Source organism: Rissa tridactyla, chromosome 9 (assembly GCF_028500815.1).
Source record: "Rissa tridactyla isolate bRisTri1 chromosome 9, bRisTri1.patW.cur.20221130, whole genome shotgun sequence".
NCBI lineage: Eukaryota > Metazoa > Chordata > Aves > Charadriiformes > Laridae > Rissa > Rissa tridactyla.
The window spans coordinates 24,056,767-24,073,829 of NC_071474.1; the positions used below are offsets into that span (position 1 = coordinate 24,056,767).

General features: G+C 55.9%; 1 protein-coding gene across 1 annotated transcript in view; it reads left to right on the top strand.

The window, feature by feature from the left end:
* Positions 1-17,063, top strand: part of CCDC33 (coiled-coil domain containing 33) — a 47,209-nt gene that overhangs the window by 25,166 nt on the left and 4,980 nt on the right. Inside the window, exons 10-13 of the mRNA XM_054215316.1 lie at positions 1,901-2,030; positions 2,133-2,254; positions 2,531-2,602; positions 7,804-7,929. Coding sequence (XP_054071291.1) covers positions 1,901-2,030; positions 2,133-2,254; positions 2,531-2,602; positions 7,804-7,929 — 450 coding nt within the window. The remainder of the gene's footprint in view (positions 1-1,900; positions 2,031-2,132; positions 2,255-2,530; positions 2,603-7,803; positions 7,930-17,063) is intronic.

Consider the following 17,063-nt stretch of genomic DNA (forward strand, 5'->3'; position numbering starts at 1 on the left):
GGGCTTGGCCACCTTTACCTCTGCTCATGCCAATGATGCTGCCTTTGAACCAGCCTTTGGGAGATGAGCTAGGGTAGCCAAGGAGGATGAAGGCGTCTCCTTCCTCCTCCTCCTCCTCCCCATCCCCTTTGTTGTGTTCTCCAGGTGGCCCTTGGCAGAGGCGGTTGTTTGTGCCAAGATGTCTGCCCAAATCAGTGCATCGGCTCTGACGCCCCGGCGCAGAGCATCCATCTGTCCTGCCGAGCCAGTGGGAGACAGCCCAGCCCTGGCAAGCGCTTCTGCTCCCCCTCCAACCCCCAAAATCGGGGTGGGGGGGGAATTTGGGAACGTCATCTCCCATCCCTATCCTAGTGAGAGGAGCCATGTGGGCTCGGGACCTCTGACAATTGGGGTCAAATTAACAATCTGCTCCCGCGTTTGACTTTTCCCTTCCCCGCTGAGTCTAAAACGGCACCATCTCTCAGCGCCTTGTACAGGTGGATGCCAGGAAAAGTAACCGGAGGCGGCGTTTGGTGGTTTTTAGGAGATTTCCCCCCCCAGATTGGGCTTTCTGAGCCTGATGAAACAGCCCGTGGGCTGGGGTGCAGGCTGGGAAAGGAGGGCGCTGAGACAGATCCGACTGCCCCAATCTGTGCAGGTTTTCCCTAAGGATTTACAGGCTCCCTCTAGTCAAAACAAGCTTCATTCCCAACTAAAAATCCCAGCTGATGCTGGGGAGACCCTGACGAATTCCCAGGCGAGAGATCCAGCCCGGTGCTGAGCCAGCACTAACAGCACTGCCCGATTCAGCCCATCATGGAGGTGTTTTCGGGCTCTGAAGCATCCCAGCCCCGCTCTCCCCTTGCTAACAGCCCCCAGGACTGGGTAATGCACCGCTGCGGGTCTCTGAGGTGCGTCATGCCCATTAGCATCCCCAAACGTGAGCAGAGGGAGACACACACCCTGCCTCCCTTTCTCCCCCTCCCCGACAAAGCAGAAATGTGCTGATGCAGAAAAGCCGATCGGCATCTCCATGCTCGGCCGAAGGGGGATGGAGTAACAGCATTAAAAAAAAAAAAAAAGGAGCCGTCATCAATAATTTCTTTGCGCTGGGCAGCCAGTGTTAAGGCTGACCTTTGGAGAGGCGACGGGGCTCTCCAAAGGCGAAGGAGAGCAGCTGCTGGCGGGGATGGACTGATGCCATTTCCAATGACAGCTCAGGGATCTGGGGATAAACATGTTGCCTGCTGTTCCATATCTGTTGGGCAACCCAACACTTGCGCTTGGGAAAGGGTTTTGGGCCGATGTATGGATCCCGAAAACCAACGCTTGTGCTTGGGAAAGGGTTTTGCGACGATATATGGGCCCTGAAAGCCAACCTTGCACTTGGCAAAGGGTTTTGCGACAATGTATGGATCCCGAAAGCCAACACTTGTGCTTTGGAAAGGGTTTTGCAACGATATATGGGCCCCAAAAGCCAATGCTTGCGCTTGGGAAAGGGTTTTGCGACGATCCATATATCATCGTAAAACCCGTTTCCCAAGAGCAAGCATTGGGTTGCTCAACAGATTTATCAAAAGGCTCACCCTGGATGAGCACAGCTTATCCTCCAGGCTCTTCCCATCACGTTTTTAAGCATGGAGTAGTCGTTCCATGTGCTCTTTTCCTCCTCTGGCTCTGCGAGGGGGAAAGATGCTGGCAGGCAGGGATTAGGTGGAGAGAAGCGGCCAAGCTTGAAAGCCCAGTGAAAACCAGTTCAAGCAACTGGGATTTGGGGTTGCTTTTGAGCCGGGGATGCCATGCAGCTGCACAGGTTGTGCTTTTTCTTTACCTCCACCTCTCCTCTCCCTCCTATCTGTCTGCTTAATTATCTCTATGGAGAGAAAATATCTGGATGATAGCTTTCCTGTTGTCTCCTCAGATGTCCCGACCAGCCGGGCCCCCAGAGCAGCCAACCTGGGACACCTCCTTCCTATTCCAAGGCCAAGACGTGGCCACCATCTTCTCCGAAGACACCGCCCTGGTGATCGAATATTATCCATACAAAGCCAGTGAGTCTGGGGACCCCACCAAGGATCCTCTCCCTCACCCCCGGGTTTGGCTGGGGGCAGATCCTGGGCTGCTATGCCCCCAGCCTTTCCCTCCTTTCCCAGTGTGGGATGCTCCAGGCACCCTCATTCCCATGGGATACTCGGTGCTGCCCGTCACCAGCAGTGTTTTCCGGGAGCTGGCAGCACGGAGCGATGGGATGTGTGTGGATGGCCTCGCTGTGCAGGTGAGCTGGGGGCTGCAGAGTGATGCTACTTGTAGGTGGTGGTACCTATAGGTGATGGTACCTATAGGTGATGGACATAGCCGCTGCCACGGTGGGAGGGATGTCCATGTCTGGGTGGGCAGCCCGGTGCAGAGCATCCTGCAGGAAGCCAAGGTCTCTGCTCCAAACTGCAGCCCCGCATCCCTGGATGGCATCTTGGGTGATGGCAAAGCCACCAGAGCCCTGGTAGAAACCCCGAGGCCAGCGCGGGCTGTGACCCTTCCTCTGCCTCCCCAGGGCACGGACCTCAGAACCACGTCTGGGGCCATCCCAACCGTGGGGCTCTGCCTGCAGCTCCTTCGATCGGAGGTGAGATGCTGGGGATGGCGAACCCCAAGGCACAGAGGGACAGGGACGGGGACAGGGCAGGAGATGGCTGCTTAGAGCTGCCATCCTCTCTCCAAACTTCTCAGGTGGGGATCAGCTGGGCTGGATCCAGGTTTTATCCCTTGTACCTGTTGTCTCAGGGCTCTGAATCACGCCACCGAGCAGCTGGAAAGAACAGCGTTGTTCATGCCCTCACACATCCATCGTTTTCCCAGGGCTTTTGGCATGTGCTCGTATTCCCGGGAAATCCCAGCTGAAGGCAGTGGGGCAGGCAGGGCACGGACAGGGTATTCGGGAGAGGTTGTTCACCATCTCCGTATGGAGAAGGGCCAGGCTGGTTAACCACAGTGACAAATGTCCAGCTGTCTTCATCCTTCAGCCTTCGTGGTCCCTGGGGACATCACAGCAGGGAGGGAATTTGGCTGCTTTTTATCCCGGGGAGGGGAAAGCCCACTTGCCCTTGGCTCCAGGACCGGCCCTTGGGCAGGTCAGGATGCGGCCGTGAGCCTGGTCGGTCTAAATACTGCAGCCACCAGCCTCCACTCCCATCTGTAAAAAAATAACCCTATCCATAAAACGAATTTGGGACAGGTCTGGATGCTGCGCTGGCGACTGCGTTCCCCCCCTTCCCCAAGGAGCTGCAGCGGGCCGGGGGCCGGCTGGCGGGGGGCTTTGGAGTGATTGCCCAGGGGGGTCAGCGAAAAGGGGTCTGCATGTGATGAATTATTCACATGGGTGTCACTAAGTGCAGAATTAATCCTTTTGCTTCCAGCTGGCTGCTGCACTAAATTATCACTCGCAGTCATGCGGGAAAATGCTGCGGAATTCATTTAGCTGATTATTGTTTTGATCTGGGAGCTGTAATATTTTTTTTTCTCCTCTTCCCCAACCTCTCCCTTTCCCCCCTGCTCCAGCCCTGCCTTCCTTAATGTATATAAGAGCTGGGAGTGGAAACAAAAACCAGAAGAGCCAGAGCCGGCCTTGGGCTCTGCGTCTGGTTAATTCATCCGGCGGCAGCCCGGGCAGACGGACCCGGAGCGATGCAAATCAAGGAGCAAGCCGCTACTGAGCATGGTGAGGGCAGGTTCGGCTCCTCCCGGTTTTTGCTGAGGCTCTTTTTTTTTTTTTGCTGGAGGTCAGGATTTTCTGAGGAAGATGCCCCAGCCAGGTGGCTGTGATCCCCAGCATCCCGAAACCACAGCCCGGTGGGCAAGGGAGATGCTGCTCCTGTTGCAGGGGCAGAGCCTCTCCTGCTCTGGGCAGCCACAGGCTCCAAAGAATGCTTGAAGGCTGGATTTCCAAGTCCTCAGCTCATGGATTAGTCCTGAGCTCGGCTTTGAGACAGCAAGAAGTGGCCAAATGGGGGTCAAAAGGCAAAGGCAGTCAATACGGGACCTGAATGGCAAGACATTGGGGCAGCCTTTGTACCAGGGTTGTCCTTGGGGGGCAAGGAACCTCAGCATCCCTGCCCATACTCAGTGTGCGAGGAGACCCAGCTTCCCTGCCCGTCCCTGGGGTGCGAGGAGCCCCAGCATCCCTGCCCATCCCTGGGGTGTGAGGAGCCCCAGCATCCCTGCCCGTCCCTGGAATGCGAGGAGCCCCAGCATCCCTGCCCATCCTCAGTGTGCTAGGAGCTCCAGCACCCCTGCCCATCCCTGGAATGCGAGGAGCTCCAGCATCCCTGCCCGTCCCTGGGGTGCAAGGAGCCCTAGCATCCCTGCCCATCCCTGGGGTGCAAGGAATCCCGGCATCCCAGCCCATCTTCAGTGTGCGAGGAGCCCCAGCATCCCTGCCCATCCCTGGGCTGCGAGGAGCCCCAGCATCCCTGCCCATCCATCCCTGCCCATCCTGTCCCATGCTCCCTCACCCCACAGCTCTCCCCAGCCAGATGGCAAAGGAGAACAGAACCACCGAGCTCGTCTCGTTTCTTTTCTTCTTTTTTATTTCTTTTAATGTAGGGAGCTGAAAATGCATAACCTAGATTGGCTGGGCTTTTTATAACAAACAACAGCTAAATAAACCCTGGGCCATCTGTACTCCCCGGCACACTTGGAGCCGGGTGTAAATTCCGGCTGCTCCAGGGCCTCTGCGGGGATTTCATCGGTTCCTACCTGGGGTCTGGATGCTGCCCAGTTTGGCTTCGGATGCTCACACCCACCCCCCGTGCTGGGAAAATGTCCTCGACAGCAGGGTTTTTCTCGGGATGAAGGGGCTCCCCGTTAAATGGGATTCATCCCCCAGTATTTCTGCAGGGTCTCAAAACCCTGCGACGTTTGTAATAGGTGCAGGGAAAGGGTTTGGAGGGGCTGCTTTACTAAAAGCCAAGAGCCCTGATGCCAGGGATGAGCAAACAGGAGCGGTGTTATCCCAGGGAAAGGTCTGAAAGGGCAGCGCTGGGATGCAGCACCCACACACACACCCCCCTCCTCCCAGCAAAGGCACCAAGACCCCCTGGGTTTGCCCCCACCCAGCTGATTTCCCCCCTGCCTCCATCTCCCTTCGCTCCCTCTTTGGAGCCCAAAGGAGAACAAAAGACTTTGATCATCTCAGGGAGACAAAGAAATCAAAGACTTCAGCAAAACGCTGGCGTTTTAGCAAATTAGCGGCTGTTGCTGAAAAAACTGTTGCAGGAGGAAAACCTGCAGCCGGCTTCATCCTCCTCGGTACAGGCTTTCGGCTCAAAGCAAGGCTCCCGTCTTCCCTTTCCTCTTCTTTTCCCACCCCAAAATTCGGTGTCTGGCCTGGAAAAGCTCAGTTTGATCACGCAGCAGCCAGCTGTGTGCAGGGTCAGCAGGATGCGGTCCCCAATGTGCCCAGGGGATGCTGAGCCCCATCCAGGGGCCGGGAAATACGCACTGGAGGCATCCTTATTCCTAAGGGATTTATTCACCATGCCCTGTTTATTAACCAGCCCTGGTTTACGCTTCGTTTTGGCATGACCCCAGCTTGCTCGGCCCATTAACTCGGCACTTGGGACCTTCGGAGTCACCTCACGCCTCTGTCACCCGCTTTGCTGAGGGCCCTTGGTCGTGTCACCCGAGATGGGGGCTGGGGATGTGCCGGCACGTCGGTGACAGCCTCTGACAAAAAAGGGAAAAGCTAGTGCTGGTTTTTTCCAGGCAAGGGAAAAAAAAAATAAAAATAAAAATCAACAGGCTGGCTATATCGTTGCTTAAACAGCCTTAATTTATGTAATTGCTGCCATTTAAAAGCAGAAGCAGATCGGCGCCTGGCAGAAATTGTCACAGCGCCGGGGTGTAAATTGTCACCGTGCCAGCCCGGCCATCAAACCCTTTTTGGGCTGGTGAAAAAAAAAAAATAAAAAAAAAAAAAAAAGGGTTTACAATTGGTTGGGAAGGGGGCAATCGCCGCGTCGGTTATCTCAGCCTGTCTGGCCAGGTTTGTCCTCCGTGAGCATCAAAATGGGGGATTTTTATCCCCAAAACACATCGCGGGGGGTGAAAGGCTTATTATGGGGGAGGATCGCCCTTCCCTGCTGAGCATCTTGTCCTGGTGAGTCGGCAAACCCTCCGGAGGCTTTAGGCACAGCTCCTTCTTGCCAGCTCTTGATTGACACCCGTCAATCAACCACATCACCCTCTTACCCCTCTTCTTGCATGGCAACATTGCAAGAGGCTTTATGGCATCGCTGCTGGCCAGGAGCATCGTTAGCCGGGAAGAGTCAAACCAGGGAGGAACGAAAAAAAAAAAAAAGGCAGGGAATGTCTTCGTTAAGAGAATTTGTTGGTTTCCACCCGCCGGTGTCCCAGGGGAGTGTTCAGGGCAGCGCTAATTGAATTAAGAGCACGTGCGCTCCGGCGAGCAGCTCTCCGGTGGGCAATGGCGACGGGGCCGGCCTGGCCACGGCTGTGGGGCGGCGGGCAGCAGCTGTACGCCGGCCCCCGGTAATTGCAAGCAGATCCTAAACTGTTGCATTTTGCATGATGGCGGTCCCCGGGGAGGTGGAGGTGGAGGGGGGACAGAGTGGTGGGGCCAGGGAAGGGCCGGGGGGGGGCATCTTCACCCCGGCTTTGATGCTGGAGGAGCTCGGTTGAGGTCGGGGCCGGCAGCGTAATGAAAAGCGGCGGCACAAGGGACAGTGATGCTGATGGTGTTAATGAGGCAGCGACGGGGAAGGGCACGGGGACGCCTCCGGACACCTCCTCATCCTCCCTGCTGCAGGAGAGAGGGGGGATGATCACCGCCCTCGTTAGCCACACTAACGAGGCGAGGCCGGGCTCAGGCACGGAGTAATACCCGACGAGGGCCATTTTGCCGCTGCCCATGCCCACAGCTAATTTGGCGAGGGCCCCTGGCCTGATCGCTCGGCTGGCAAGGCGAAGTGAGCATCTGCGAGGTTGGGGAGGGTAGGGGGGGAACCAAATATTTACTGGGTCACGGTCCCCGGCCCTCAGGAGGTGAAATAGGTGGGTGTCAGAGTGCCATGCCTGGATGCAAGGATCCCAGCGGCACGGCAGGTCCCCATCACCCAAATCCACCCGGATACTGGGAGCCGGGATGGCCAGGCCAGGGCGAGGGTCCCCGTCCGCGACCTCGCCATCGCAAGCGGCAGCGAGGAGCGCGCGGACTCCATCGTTTATTCCATTATCTCTGACTTCCCCTTCTAACCGGATTAGAGGGGAGTCTATAAAAGCCAGGCTGGCGGGAGGAGAGCGGGGAGCGCAGAACCGGGCGCGGGAAATGAGGGGCAGGGAAATCACATTACTGCTGCCGGCAGCGTCTGGCAGGGGGTCTGGCGGGGGGTGCCGGGGTGCCGGAGATGCCTCATCCCCCAGGCACCAGGCGGCAAAGTGGCTTTTAGCATCCCTTTGCCCCCGAAGGACCTGGGTACCCACCTCCTGCCCACCTGGGGAAGGGAGAGATTGGCCGAGCTGGGCACAGACCTTCTATTTCCACCGACACAGGCTTGAGGGTGAAGGACTGCCTCCTCCTCCTCCTCCTCTCCCTCCTCGCCTTGTGGGTCCGGGGATTCCCTCTCAGCCCAAAGCTCCCCTTGCAAAGATGAGTGTGGCCAACCCACGCTCGCTGCAGTCCTGGTGGCATACTGGGGACGTGGATGGTGGGCCAGGGGACATGCGGGTGGGCAGCTCAGTGGCAAGGCCCCTCCTTGCCCCTGTTCCTACATCCATCCATCCCACAGACCGTTGCATCTCCCTTCCCAGAGACCGGCGGCCTTCCTGACCCCGTCAGGCAGCGATGCCCTTCCCAGCCTGGATGTCACCACCACCGGCATGACCGAGAGGGAAGAAGAGCAGCGGGCAGCCCCCCTGCGCCCATTTTATCACCAGGTAAGAACCCATGAGAGCAGCTGGTGATGCCGTACCAACACCCTACCCACGGCATCACCCTGCCAGCCGCCGTGAAGGCGTGCGCCCTGCTTGGTAATGGCAAAAAACTGGCATAAATCCCAAATTGTAACCTCTCTTCCAATGTACGCCTTGCTGGAAGCTGTGGGTTTTTTCTGTAGCCTGGTTGTACCAATAATTTCTCGTGTCGTGCCCACGGAGGAGACTTTCCATGGGTGGTCGCATCCCTGGTCCCCGGCTGTTTCAGGGCTGGAGAGGGGACGGCATCCCGTCATCCGGCTGGGGGCGGCGCTCGCCGGAGCAGCCTGGGTGCACCAGCTTCCATTTGCCTGCTCCGTCCCAAATCCATTTAGCAAATTCTCTCCTATTACCGCTGCGTTACGCCGGAGACCCCTGGCACCTCCAGCTCATACCTTTCGGCTCCAGGAAAAAAAAATAAATACGGCAGCTGGTCTCCTCCTCCAGCCCTTTGTATTTATAAATGGAGCCCTTGGATGAATTCAAACCTGGCCCTTGCGGTCCTAATATCTTCCTGTACTTTAAGCCATCTGGCTTTAAAAATAACAGGTCGTTAAACCTAAATTCTGCTTATTAAATGGATGGGAGGGAGGAGGCGGAGGGGCCCTGAGCTGCCCAAACCCCCACCTTCCACCCAATCCCTCTTCCCTGTCGTTCAGGCTGCAAAAGCAGGGAAGAAAATTAGCAATAAAAAGAAAAAAAAAACACCATAAAAATACAGAAGAGCTATTTTATTTTTTTTTTCCTCCAGCTGTTTTAATTCCTCCAATCCACTGAGCTTTATTGCTTCCTTTTCCGCGGCCACGGCGGCTGCTTTATGCCCAGCCTAATAGAAACCTGTAATGGGGCGTGTGGAGGCGGGTACCACGGCACAGCTTCAATGCGATGAGGACGCAAGGTTCAAAATTGATGGACCGAATTGCCCTGGGGGGCTCTAGAGAAGCCCCAACACCCTTCAGAGCTGCGCAGGATCTGGCCCTGCCGTCTCCGCGTGGTCCGTGCAATGCTTTTTCACCCCCGGCTTTGCCTTTCGCTTGTTCCGGTGCCCCCAGCAGCCTCGAATCCAGCTTGCAGTATCCTCACAAGAGCATCCCTATGTCGATAAAGCCAGACAGGGTAGGAAGTGGTCCCAAAGATGCTTCCAGCATCCAATTTTAAAGCCTGAGCGAAGCAACGGGAGGCCAGAAAGGGTTTGCACAAGCCTTGGGCACCTCTGCCCTGCTCAGGCAGCTTATCTTTTTCTGGCTAAAAACGCTAGAAAGCATTGCTGGTAGGATTATTTTATTTTTTTTTACTCCCCAACCTTTGACAGCCGTTTTCTTTCTTTTGCTTTTTTTTTTTTTTTTTTTTTTTTCTCCTTCCCCCTAAAGCACAAATTATTTTCACTCTGCTTGCATTGCAACGCAGAGGGGGGGATTTGCTCGGAAAGTCCTGGAAAGCCCATCTCCTGACAACCCTGGGAATCAGGGCTGACACCCTACTAATGGAGCGTGTGTGCGGGAGGGAGCCGGGACATGACAGCGGGGTCTGGGGCTAGGGGGGGGAGGTTCTTACAGGGATGGGGGCGGAAACACTGGGCTGATCACAGCCCTGTCACTTCTTCCCACTCCGCTCTGGCTGATCAAACCCGGATCCCCATCCTCACCCTGCGGCTTTGGAGGTCCCACTCAGGATCTGCTCGTTAACGACTTCATTAAAAAGTTGGGGGGGGGGGGTAGCGAGGAAAACAAAGCAATGAGGAATATTACCAGAGACGGGGTAACCCTTCCCTGCCCCGGCCCCACGGAGGCAGAAAAGCCTCCGTGAAGGTTGGTGCTGGGATGTTAGACCCCCACCTTGTGTTTACAGAGGTTTGGGGCTGGTTTTTGCTCTGTCCTTAGGCTGGGGTTTACGCCGGGCTGAGCCCAACCGTGTTTTCCTACCCTTCTGCCCTCTCGCTGAATAGATTTGCGCCTCTCTTACCAGTCGATGAATAATTTACAAGCAGCACTTAACGATTGGGGGGGGGGGCATTTTCTCCAACCTCTTCAAACATTTGCTTCTTCTTCAAGCCTTTCTCTGCCCTCTCCCATCACCCATATTTCCCTGACCTTGTCGGCGCCGGGGGTGGGGGGGTGGTTACAAGCCAAAGGGCCTCTCGTGGGGCTGGGAGAAGTAAATGTCGTTTTTGGTTCCCTTGCTGGCATTTTGTTCCCATGCTGCACGGGCGCCATCAGCTCCACCATGTAAGATGAGAGCCCAGATGTGCAGATTGTCCCCCCAAAATGCACTGTGGGGTGGTAGAGCAGTTGGTGGGGGGGGGGGGAGACAGGAAGTTTTGCTTGCCAGCAGCATTGGGACCCCCTTGCTGGACCCATTTCCAGCTGCTGGGTGAGCTCTGAGGAAGATGGGGGGTTCTGCACCCTCTGAGTGAGGCCTTCTGCCTCGGCTAGCTGGGAGGGGACCCCCAGCACAGCACGGCCCCCTCGCAGCTCCTCTGGACTTGTGCCTGGCAAGGGGCGAGGGGAATGTGAGGGGGATGCAAAGGATGAGGGTGCTGTAAGGAGAGAGGGTGCTGTGAAGGGAGAAGATTCTGCAAGGGGAGAGGGTGCTGGGAGGGGAGACGGGAATGTGGAGTATGAGGGTGCTGCAAGGGAAAAGGATGGTGCATGGGGAAAAGGTGCTGCAAGAGGTGAAGGTGCTGCAAGGGGTGAAGATGCCACAAGGGCTGAGGGTGCTGCAAGGGAAAAGGGTGCTGTGAGGGGAGAGCAGGATGCAAAGATGAGGATGCTGCAAGGAAAAAGGATGGTGCATGGGGAGAAGGTGCTACAAGGGCCGAAGGTGCTGCAAGAGGTGACGATGTTGCAAAGGGTGAAGGTGCTGCAAGGAACAAGGGTGCTGCAAAGGGAGAGGGTGCTGCAAGAGGTGACGCTGCAAGGAACAAGGGTGCTGCAAGGAACAAAGGTGTTGCAAGGGGAGAGGGTGCTGCAAGGGGTGAAGATGCGACAAGGGCCGAGGGTGCTGCGAGGGGAGAGGGTGCTGCGAGGGGAAAGGGGGATGCGAAGGATGAGGATGCTGCAAGGAAAAAGGATGGTGCATGGGGAGAAGGTGCTACAAGGGTCAAGGGTGCTGCAAGAGGTGACGATGCTGCAAGGAACAATGGTGCTGCAAAGGGAGAGGGTGCTGCAAGGAACAAGGGTGCAGCAAGGGGAGAGGCTGCTGCAAGAGGTGACGATGCTGCAAGGGGTGAAGGTGCTGCAAGGGGTAAAGGTGCTGCAAGGAACAAGTGTGGGGCAAAAGGAGAAGGTGCTGAGAAAGGTGAAGGTGCTACAAGGGCTGAGGGTGCTGCGAGGGGAGAGGGGGATACGAAGGGTGAGGATGCTGCGAGGGAAAAGGATGCTGCAGGGGGTGAAGGCGCTGCAAGAGGATGAAGGTGCTGCAGCACGGGGTGAAGAAGCTGCAGGGACCGAGGGTGCTGCAGGGCAGAAGGCTGCCGCAAGGGCCGGGGAGGCTGCGGCCCCGCTCCCCGGCTCCCCGCGGCTGCCGGCCGGCCCCGAACGCGGCTGCAGCCCCATCTAGCGCCGGCCCCACCGCCCTGCCGGCGCCCGGCCTCCGCAGGAGCAGCTCCACACGGCTCCCGAAACACCCTTCCCACGGGAAGGGATTTATTCTAGAGTTTATTTTTAAACTGGAAGCTTAAACGCCAGCCGAAATCCAGCAGCGGGTCCAGCCGGGCTTCAGTTTGGTACCCAGGGTGGCTGCTCCTCTTCCCCAGGGCCGGGAGGGATGAAGGCAGGAGCGGTGGCAAGGCTGGGATGGGGATGCTCGATGCCCTGGCCCCGGGTGAGGCTCGGTTAGGTTTGCCGGTAGGCCGGACACCCATGGGTGCCCGAGCACCCACAGGCACCAGGCTCAGGGCTGGGTGGGTGTCCCCAGCATGCTCGTTACACAGGATTAAGCCAATTAATAGAAGTGGCCCATAAATCAGCTAATGTGATCCCAGACGATATTTACGCCTGTCTTACTTCCCAAGGAGATTAAGGATCCAGCAATTTGCTTCCCCCGTTATTTAATTAGCTTTTCCCCCTCCGTGATGATGACCCTGGGGCGCAAAGATGCCGAGGGTGGGTCCCCGTCCCCCTTCTGCGTGACACCGGGGCACAGCTGGGGGCACCTGCAGGCACAAGGCGGGGAGAGGTTCTTGATGAGATTTATTTATGGCATAGCAGAAGCCTCCCAGCCACCCCAAATCTGCTTGCAATCCCCCGGTCCCTGTTTCCATCCTGACTGGAAGAGTAAAACCAGCTGAAAACGCTGTTTTCTTAGGGGCAAGATGGGGTGAGGTGGGATGGCGAGGAGGGGGGACAGAGGGGCATGGTTTTTGCAGGGCAGCGGAGGGTGCTGGAGGGGCAGGGACCCGATGGCGGAGGGTTGGGGGAGGCTGGATTTGGGGGGGTTGCAAATGGCCTGAGGGTCACGGTTACTTTGCATGAGGGGTTTTTTTGGTTTTTTTTTGGGAGTCCAGGCTCCAGGCAGGGGTGGGAAAGGGTTTGGGTTTGGTGGGTTTCACACGTGGTTCTCCTGCTCAGGATTGGGTGGCTGCGGGGAGTATGGACTGGGGCAGTGAGCCAGGTCAGGAAAAAAAAAAAAAGAGAAAACTCCAAAATACCGTTTTTTGTGTATTTGGGGGTGTGTGCTCCGGCATGTGTGTGCCCTTGTGTGTCTTACTCCAACCCAGCCCCGGCAGCGTTACTAAACCCTCAGTGAACGTAGCTCATCCGTCCTCGTTTGGTGACTTCACAGCCTTTCCCGGCGCTAATTAATGAAGGATGGGGCCTGATGGCCGGGGGGAGGAAGATGCTGAGGGCGGTGGGTGCCGCGCGGCGCTGGGCTTGGGGGTGTCGATGGATTTATGCTCGCTGCTGAAACGCGAGGGGCTTTTTTATAAGCAAAGCGAGTCAATACATAAGCAAACACTAAAATGGACGGCCCCAGCGCCGGCAATAAACCGCCTGCCAGGCCAAGGGCAAGTCACGGCAGCGCCGGTCACCAGAGGTGATGGGAACACTGGGGTTTTATCCCTCTGCAGCCGATGATTTTTCCAAGCCAGGGGATGAAAACTCTTCGAGAGTGTAGGGCTAAGGTATTTAACTTGGTATTTAACTTTTTCAAAAGATACGCTTGGAAAACAGACCCTTTGGGGAGCTGCCAAGCGCTGCCATGTCTCCTGCTGGTACTGGGGTTTTTTTGGTGGTATTTCTCCACTTCTTCACATCTCCAGCTGCTGGAAATGTGTTTATCTTAAAACACAGATGAGGATGTTTTCCTAGGAGGGAAAAAAAAAACAAACAAACCTGCAAAGACCCAGCGGGGAACCCGGGGGGTAACGATCGTAACCTGTTTCCCTCATTTTTTGATCTCAGGAGGGGTTTTTTTTTTAGATCTGGCCCCAGTTTGTGGTCAGGGGAGGGCAGCGGCTCTGGGGGGTGCTCTGCCCCATGCTGGGAGGAGAGACCCATCCTGGGAGGCTCTGCTGAGCCCCCCTTCCCCCTGCTCACTACGAGTAGCAGGACATCACTTGGGGACATCTCTCCAGCTGTCCCCATCCCTCCCAAAAGCAGCCCCGTGCCGTGAGATGGGAGAAAAATTGTTTTCGCAGGAGCCAGGTGCTGACTCAGCAGGAGTTTGCTCTCAAAAGTCATCCCACCTCTTCCTAGATGCTGATTTTCTTTTTTTTTTCCTTTCTTTTATTTTTCTTTTTCCTTTTTTCTTTTTTCTTTCTTTTTCCTTTTTTCTCTTTGCCTTTTTCTTTCTTTTTTCTGGTTTGTCTTTTTTCTTCTTACTTCTTTTTCCTTTTTCTTTTCTCTTTTTTCTTTCGTTTCTTTTTTGTTTTTCCTTTTTCTTCCTTTCTTTTCTTTTTCCTCTTTTCTCTTCTTTCTTCTTTTTTCTTTCTTTTGTTTCTTTTTTCTTTCTTTTGTTTCTTTTTTATTTTTATTTTCTTTTTCTTTTTTCTTTCTTTTGTTTCTTTTTCTTTTTTCCTTCTCTTTTTTCCCCTATTTTTTTTCTTCTTTTTTTTTTTTTTTCCTTTTCCTTTGAGCAAAATAAACCAGCAGCGACTCACAGAGGACTCGCAGTCCCTGCTGCTGGTGGCACGCCTGCTTTCTTGAGCCTTATCTTGAAGAAGCAGGCAGGCGGGTGGGAGCCCGAGGAGCAGCCGTCTCTCCACCCAGCCTCTTGCCTCCCCGAGTTATCCAGTGTAATCCAGAGGCTTTTATTTCCTTGTCCGACACGATATCAGCAGCTGGCAGCTGGGCCTGGAGCCGGATAGCGATGGTAATCGCCCGCCCTAAAAATCATCATCCCAGCTGGGAAGGGAGCGGAAGATGCGGTGTGTCTATTAAATCGAACTCGGCTCAGATGAAGCGCTTTTCAATGCAATCCAATTAACTCTTAAATTGAATTGTAATGCTTTGGCTAATATACACCCCCTCCCCAGCACGGCTTCCCCCCTACCCCTTCCCCAAGCCCCACTGCACGGGAAGGGAGTTCAGCCTGGGTTTAATCAGATAAAACCCCGTTTATTTGCTGCCTTGCGCCGGCCAAGGTGTGCGTGGAGAGGGGCCGGGCTGAAAATCTCCATATTTCCCTTGGTGGGGGCGGGGGGAAACCTGTAAATCCCCCGGGGGTTGGGTTTCTCCAGGGAAACGCTTTGATTTTGGAAGGTGAGGGGAAAAAAAAAACAAACCAAACAGTTGACCCTCTGATCTGCCCACCCAGGTGCTGGGCTGAGGGTGGGTTTGGGTCCCGCGTACATGACCTGACATCCCCCCGCCCCCCCGAATCCCGCTACCCATGTCCCAAGGGGGCGGGTAAGATCGATGAGGGGAATTGGGCAAAGCAAATGAAGGCGTCATTATCTCCTGATGGTTTCATGAGCTTTTGTTACAGAAAAGAGGGGGAAATGGGATTTTTTTTTTTTCCCTCTGATCTTCCTAAACTGCTGCAGCAATTTATTTTTTTTTTCTCAGATATGTAAATCTGAGCTTATCCCATCTTCGTAACAATTAAGGAATCGGGCTTAATACTCAACCAGGGCCGTGTCATTTGTCGGGCTGGAGGGAGACTGTGCTGCAGAAGAGGCGGTTGCGCTGCCAGGGACTCCAATGCTTCCGTGCTCACAAGTGAAACGAGTAGTCCCGTCCTCAGCTTCTCTCCGGGCTGCGTTGCCGTCCCCTCCCTGGCCAGGACCGGGGTCAGGCCGTGCCGTGTGGGTGCAGCATCCTCTGGCGTACCCTATTTGAGCCATTTTTGGCCCCATGGGCTGCCCACCTGCCTCCCGCAGAGGTTTATTGCCAGCTTCCCCCTCCTCGCATTGCTCCGTCGCCCATCTGGAGATGAATCGATTCAAGCTAATCGGAGACATCAAAGCATCTCGAGCAATTTGTTAAGTAAATAAAAAAAACAAAACAAAACAAATCTTGGCCTAAGCAAATACGGGAAGGAGAGGGGCGACTTGTCGGGGCGGATGAAAAGCTCTAAAGGCAGGGAAAGCTTCAGAGGCTTGGAAATGATGGGGAGGGAAAAAAAAATAAATTAAAAAATAAATAGCGAGTGCCAGGAGTTTCAAAGCTTCCATTGTTTCAGACATGGATTCCCAGCCTTTCATCCCGGACCCCTGCAGGAAGGAGAGCCGCAGCTATCTCCCAGTGGATTTGAGAAAGGAGGTGCAGGGGAAAATGTTTTCAAATACCCTTAACTCTGCCCCCGTCCCCAGAGGCAGCACCGGGGTGATGCTGCCCACAGGGAGCGGGAGCTGGGACACGTGCAGGCAGAAACATGGGACAATCCGAGCAGCCTTGGGTTGGGACTAAAGGCTGGGAATGCTTTTCCAGCCTCTGCAGGTGGTGTCTGAGCTTAGAAAAGCCCCGGTTGAACCCAGTGTCTTCCAGGGCAGGCAGGGAAAGCAGCTGCCCAGCCTGGGCGAGCCGAGTGCGGTCCCGTGCATTATTGATGGAGTAGATAATTGCGTGCTTCCCACCGGCTCTTTGATGAAAAATTGATGGCACAGGACGAGGAATCGAGGGGCTCCATCGACCGACACCGGCCCCTTTGTTTCTTAACAAATGTCGATGGAGAGGCGGACGCGGGATGCCGCAGCGGGTGGGAGGCACAGGAGCCTCTTGGGTGTCTTGGGTGTGGGTACCCCAAAAAGGGGACAGGACCGGTTGGAGCTGAGCACCCTTTGCCCTTAAAACTACAAATTCAATCTTGGGATGAAAGCAGGGTTTGATCGGTGGATTGTTCTCCACTCAGGATCAGGCCAAACCCCAAGGCAGAGCTGAAGCCCGATGCCGCCCGGCTTCTCCAAGGTGTTGGGTCCTCAGAAGTTAATTGAGCATTTGAGACATTCAGAGGAGCGTGCTGGGAAGGGAGAGCGTTTCCGTGCCCTCATCCAAGGCATGGAAATGAGGTGCTGTCACCGCCAGAGCAACCTAGCCCCGCTGGGACCCGGCGGCGGCTGCCACCGAGTCCCCTCCTTGGTGTCTGCGTTGTGGAGAGCAGGAGATAAAGCCACGGTGGCTGAAAGTGGGGCTGGGGAGGGAGGGCTGGGGACAGCGAGGGGCTGGTGTCTCCAAGGGGAGCGCGGGCAGGCGGCACTGCTGTTGTCCCCGATGGGCTTTGGAAGCGGCAATGGGATGCGCCGTGGTCAGGGGGATGCCGAAGGGGAAGAGATGCGGACGCCCCGGGGTGGGGAGCAGCAGAGCCAGCCACCTGCCCCAGGAATGCAGCTGTTTTGGGTGCAGCCGGGTGATTTTAGGTGCTGAGCCGCTGCGGGGAGGAGTTGCTAAGAGGAGGTTGTGTTGTAGCAACAACCGCCGGCGGGCCAGGCTGCCGGGAGCCCCCACGCCACCTAAATCCCTTTGCCAGCAGAAAAGGCCTGGGAAAAAAAACAGCTTTTCCTCATGCTACAACCCCCCAGCATCGCTGTAAGTCCACTGGCCGGGCGGAGACGTGGGGACAGGATGTTTGCCCGGGGGTGACCGAGTTTGTTTGGGGCACCAGAGCCTGGCAACCTGCCGGCGGGCAGGGCTGGCTGCCGGGAGGGGGTGCCGGGGGCA